Source organism: Pyrgilauda ruficollis, unplaced genomic scaffold, assembly GCF_017590135.1.
Source record: "Pyrgilauda ruficollis isolate IOZ18807 unplaced genomic scaffold, ASM1759013v1 scaffold63, whole genome shotgun sequence".
NCBI lineage: Eukaryota > Metazoa > Chordata > Aves > Passeriformes > Passeridae > Pyrgilauda > Pyrgilauda ruficollis.
Window position 1 is genome coordinate 2,534,074 of NW_024528044.1, and position 6,000 is coordinate 2,540,073.

At 39.5% G+C, this 6,000-nt stretch overlaps 1 protein-coding gene across 1 annotated transcript in view; it reads left to right on the forward strand.

Annotated features, from left to right (window-relative positions):
- NUBPL (nucleotide binding protein like) overlaps positions 1 to 5,759 on the forward strand; it is a 78,799-nt gene extending 73,040 nt beyond the window's left edge. Inside the window, exon 11 of the mRNA XM_041484116.1 lies at positions 4,832 to 5,759. Coding sequence (XP_041340050.1) covers positions 4,832 to 4,894 — 63 coding nt within the window. The 3' untranslated portion in view covers positions 4,895 to 5,759. The remainder of the gene's footprint in view (positions 1 to 4,831) is intronic.
- The last annotated feature ends 241 nt before the right edge of the window (positions 5,760 to 6,000 follow it).

Genomic DNA, 6,000 nt, shown 5'->3' on the forward strand with positions numbered 1-6,000 from the left:
ATCATCAAGGCTTCCTTTGAATCATCACAGCAGCATTTGGTATGTGTAGGTTCAAGTCCTTCATTCAGGGTGTAGACAGTACAATGCATCATCAGATCCTCATTTATGGTTCTGTCTGCTGAAGAAAATGCCGAGTGTAGGATAGTCTCTTTGAAGGATGTTACTGTATTGCATTTGATTTGTGCTGTTCTACTTAGCCATGTTTTTTGGGCAGGATGTGTATTTAGATGTCTGTAAGGGCATCTTAGGTTAGCAGTATTACCCAGCTGGGGCTGCCCCTAAGAATGTTAAAATTGCTGATATATAGGATTAATAGGAAGTTTCCCATGGGCACTGTGGATTTTTCTTTGAGATTTGCATTTCGTAAATCCAGTTTACTTACCAATCTCATCTATTTCATGTTACAATGTATGGATTGACTTCTATTGTCTCAGTAAATTTGCCTTTCTGACTTGAGACTTCGTTGTAATTTGGTAAGAGTTGCCAGTACATGCCAAGAAGAATTAGCTTGTGGAGCTGCCTAAAGGAGGGACAGAATGGGATAGTCTCTGGACCTCTTGCAGCAACCAAGAATTTCTCTGGGTGGCATGAAGCTTATAACTGAAGTAGTCTTATTTAAAGCTGCATCATGTTGTCGTCATGTTTTTAGTGCCTTGAGCTGACCACAGTAAAATAGACATTGGAAGGCAGCTCCAGTCTTGCACTGAAGGCTAGCGTTGTGTCAAAGTAACAAGCAATTTCCATGGAAATTAAATATATTTAAAAATCTGATTGAACTGGCAAATGGAACACATTTGTGCAGAGAGTGCTAAGAACCAAAGTTATCAATGACAGGCTGGCTATGCTTATTTTCATGTCAATGGTAGCTAAGACTAGTATTTGTCCTTGTGATAGTCGCTATTTGATTAGTTGCTCATGGTGGCTAGTTTCCTTCAGCAATTAATAAATTGTAAACCCTAATAGGTCAGTTGAGCAGATTTAAATTCCTTTTCCTTCTTTACAGGTATACTAGCATCCACAGCATTTGATATTCCAGGCAGTCAGGACTTGAACAGATTCTCCTTTGGATTGCTGAACTGGATAAAGCAGTTTAATAGTCTTGGAATCTTGTAAACAGAAACAGACATTAGAAACCATGTCAGTACTGGGATTTATGTCCTGTGTATGAGGCCTATAACTGAGTGATGGGATCAGTGTGTGTTTCTGAGTTGCTGGTCTCAAGTTGTTTGTATGCAGTGGTTTGGTTGAAGGAACATGTGATATCAGCTTCTACCTGCTTTTACTTTGTTGATTGTAAGTTGAGTTCTGTGTTTGTGTGCCAGTTGCACTGTAGTGAGCTGTTGGCAGGCTAAGATCTGCACTCCAGTGAAAGCAAACCAGCAGGTCAAGCCACACCAGTCCAGTCCATGACAACAGGGCAGAGTCAACCATGCCCTGTACAGTCTGCAGTAATCTTAGTAAGGTTTTTAGGGAGAATGAAATGCCGTAACTGAAAGGCTAATGTTTCCCTAGGATTTACTGTAGGGCTTAATTAGATGAGCTAGTAAGAAGTTTCCAGTTTAAATCTACCCAACTTGTATTAGGCCATAATAATACAGATCCATTACAGAGTGATCAATCAGGATCTTCTGCTTATTTATGGTAAGTAGGACTTTTCACTTCATGTCCTCGTGGACTTCTTTACAGGTTCTCTGTTTCCTACTCCTCTGTCTATGCTTTCCTCAGTTACTTCATTGTCAGCTGTACCCTTGAGGTCTTAAAAACTGTGCCCTGCTGGCACTGTGCCACTGTTAGAGAGGGGAGCAGTCTCTCACATGGCTGTTTCCCTGCTTTTTTTTTGACCCTGTGAGCATCACCTTCCACCTCTACCTCTGCCTGTCCTAGTCCTGCTCTCAGACACCATCTAGGCAGTGTTCATAATAAACAAGCCTGGGTTTAGGGTATTCTGTCTTCTTGCACGCTTCTTCATCCTCGTGAAGTGGGATGAATGATTACTGGTATGTTGTTGTTAAATATAAAGTTGTCCGTCAGCAAAAAAATGGTTTTCAGAAAATCTGTAAACCATTCATTTAGAGCTTTCAAACCTGAAGGGAGTGACTCACCTGAGAAGTTTGCTTTTATCCTCTTAATGTGAAAAAGGTTATGGGTGATGAGTAAGAACTCATCCTTTATTCTTTCTCATCCTTTACTCTTTTTCTGCTGGTTTTCCACCTTGAAAGGAAATAGTAAACCTTGTCCATTTTCATTTGCAACCCAACTTCTTTTGCGTAGTAATGATGGATTAAACAGCTGAACTGAGCTGTGCTTTCTGTCTACGCATGGCACATTGAAAAGATCACGAGTAGGAAAAGCTATTCAATAGACATAGGGTTGTTTTTATGTAGTGCATATTCACAGTCACCAAGATTCCATTTAGACCTTTCAGGTATGTTGATTGATAGACAGGTCCTCACTCATGGCTAAATTTGTTCAAAGACAGAAAACCAAGGCTCAAAATGGTTGATTTTTGCCAAAGCCAGGTGACTGGTAGAGTTCTGCAAGGACACATATGAGATACTGGTCTGTTCAACAGACAAAGTAGTGATCCAGGAAAACAAAAAACCCAAAGGTCAGCAGGCAAGACACTGGACAGTGTCTAGTTATGCTGGAATGCTGGCTACAAAAAGCTGCGTCAGGAACCTCCTGTTGCAAAGTGGTGATCAGCTGCGTGGCAAATGAGTGTCAGTGTACATTGCTCAGACACTCATTAAAAGCATTTTGTGGGAAAAGTATCTAAAATTTATCAGGCTCTTGACATAACGTAACATTTATACAAGCAGTTGAGTGTGCTTATAGTGAATTTATAGTTCTGTTTACAATTTGGTCAACTCTGGAGTAGGCAAACAGCCTGGGCAGTCTTTAGAAGGGGCCAGGTACTCTATGCAGGTTGTTAATTGACTCATTAAAATGCATGAATTGATCTGTGCAAAGTGGGAGCTGCCTGTGGGACTGTTCCAGATAGTTTGAAATTCCCACCTGAAGTGCTCCTACACCGATTAGTCAAATATTGAACTGCAGAGGCAGCTTGACTTCAGTCAGTCACCTCACTTCAGGTGTGTCCATTATCTTGTGTAGGCAAGTGGTTAATTGAGGGGTAGCTGGACCACCCAGGGCATTAATTGCTGAGCAAGGTGGGTGTTGCACACAGGCTGTTACCCAACTGCGCTGTGACTGTAGCCATAGAAGTTTGAAATTCCTGAGTGTGAATTAAATTGTAAACGTATCATTCTTGCCACAAAGTCATGTACGTGAGAGAAAACAATGCTGTCTTGCTCTCTGCATTCCTTACATACTCAGAAAATTTTATGGCTTCAGTTTTAAGGGGATGTGAGCACTGCGACTATGAGGGGGACAGAAAAGAAAATCCCACAAGCCAGGAGCAATCCCTAAAAAAGAGGAGACAAACATGAGCAGTGCATGGCCCTGCAAAAGGCTGACACCTTGTTCAGAGCAGTGACAGTGAGTGCTGGTGTCCCTGGTGTGACATACAGGGCTCTTCTCTTCCTGCCCCCCAAGCTGTGGCCTCTGGCATGTGTCAGTTTGTTTGCTGCTTTAAAGGCTCATCGGCGATACAAGACTAGTTTATGGTTAGAGCCATCCTGCAGGAGAAAGGAGAAATCAGTGTGGTAGGGATTATTGTGGAGATTTGTCTGAGGAAAGAGGGAAAGGTTGTCAATGTGGTTTGTGTATGCAGACTTACTGGAGAAGATGGAGTAGGTTGGTCACTGTCTTGCAGAAGAGCAAGCTCAGTTAGGGGAATTTGCTGTGTACCTGACAGAGAATGTGATGCACCGCCTGGAATCTGAAGTATGACAAATTCAGATTATAGAAAAGGTGTACATTTTAACAATGGAAGTAATCAACCTCTGGAACAATGTGCAGTGTGTATATACATACACACAAAAATAACTATTTTAGTTAAACATTCTTATATAAATCTTTGATATTTTTAGAAGATGTTCCCTTTCGACTACAAGTTGTTGAGCTTGGTACAGGAATAATTTGGTTTAGTTTTGGGGCTTGTTCTGTGTTGAACTTTATACAGTGTTTTTATATAAATTCTTTGACATGAGATTTGTTAATAATTGATGGTAGACTGATCACGGTCCTAGCTGTGTCATGGTTTTTAGAGATGTTAGCATAAGTATGCTTACTTTGGTTGCTCTCCATAGTCCTGCAGTTCTGTGCTATTGTGCTCTCCAGCTCATGAGAGGTGTCTGACCAGGTGTCACAGGCTGGTGTGAAAGAGAGCTTTAACTGTCTGGATTTCAGTGTTGCAGAATTAGTTCTTTCCAATACCTACTTAGTCTTCTGGAAAGGTGTCTTTTTTTAAAATACTTTAAATGTCTGAATAGGAAATTCCATAGTGATAGTCTAGTCTGTAATGAATTAAATGTCTCAAAAAATTTTTTTTGAATGCTGTTGTTTTCTCTGATTCTCTATCCTCTGCATCCTGGTTGTCAGGACGAGGGAAGTTTATAATTAATAGTACCTGTGGGACTAAAGAATCCTTGTCTTCCTCATCACTTCTCTTCCAGAAGAGTATTGACTCTGCTTGTTGTTAAAGACAAATTGTTCAGTTAAATTTAAATTCCCTCACCAATATTTTTCTATAATGCTTGTGCTTATTCTGGTTATTAATGCATTGTTTTTCCTGAACACAGGCCAAATTTAACCCATTTATTTAAACATCTTTGATTGTCTTTTTGTGCGTAAAAGAGTACCTAATTACTTATGAAATATTCCTTTCTGTAGAAAATGGAGTGCTCAATGTATGTTTCTGTTTTTGCAGGCTAAAGCCTATCTAAAGATAGCAATGGAAATATTAAGAAGACTGCCAGTACCTCCTGCTTGAAGCATTTACCACTGAAATTTAGCAAAAAAGTGATCTTTGATGCAGCCAGTGCAGAAGAGTCCTGTTACCTAAATACATGGACGCCATATGTTAGTTCTAAGAACTTCTTTAGGAATGAATTTACCAGAGGTTAAATTATGATTGTGATAATTACTGTTTTTCACATCATTGTTTGGCCATGTCCAAAAGGATTCAAGTATGCAAATGATGAGAGACAGTATTTAACTGCTGAATTGTAACATCATCAAGCAAGAAGGGATGAAGTACATGTTTTCCGTGTGCCCTATTTTAAAGTCAAGAATGAAAAACAGCCTCTCCATGCAAGTAGAACGATGGTATGCCAAGACATAAATTTAATTTTTTAAGCGGGATTTTCAATAGTCTAATTTCCTTCAGTTTTTGTTCAGATTTTTACATGGTTAGCTGTCAAACTGACCTTAAGTTCTGCAGGATTTTAAGAAGCAAAATCAGTTCTGTAACTGTTGTACTGTACTTTTCTGTGTTCATCTTAAGATTAAAAAATTCCACATATACTCTGAAGAGTTCTTGTGATGGATGATGAACAAATTCATTCATTATCGGATAAAGTTCGATCGTGAGGCAATTCACAGTTTCGTGCAGAATGGATTACGTGACCCTGAGGCTTGTTTCTCAACTGTTTTACATTATAATGAACCCAGACAGAAGACAAGGTAACAGAGGTCTTCACTGAAAACCAGATGTTTTTCCTGAGCTCAGTTTGACACGGAATGCAAATGATCAAGATAAATTAAGTTTATGATTGTATATTCCTACTACAGTGCAGCAACTTGGAATTTGAATATAAAGATATATTTTTGAAGTAAAGAAATATTTGGTCTTCAAACTGCGTGACCTTCTGGTTTATTTTTTTATTGCCTGTGATCTTTGTGTTGGTGTGTGGAAGTGAGAGATTATGCCTTCAGGGAGTGAGTTTTCATTTACATTTAGGTCTTGGAGTTGACATTTAGGCTTTTTTGTCTACACAGCCAAGTATCTTAAACGTACATCGTAACCCTACCAGAGAGTGAAGTTAACATGATAGGGAGTTCTGCTATTGACCTCTGAGGGACCAAGTTTTTCCCTGT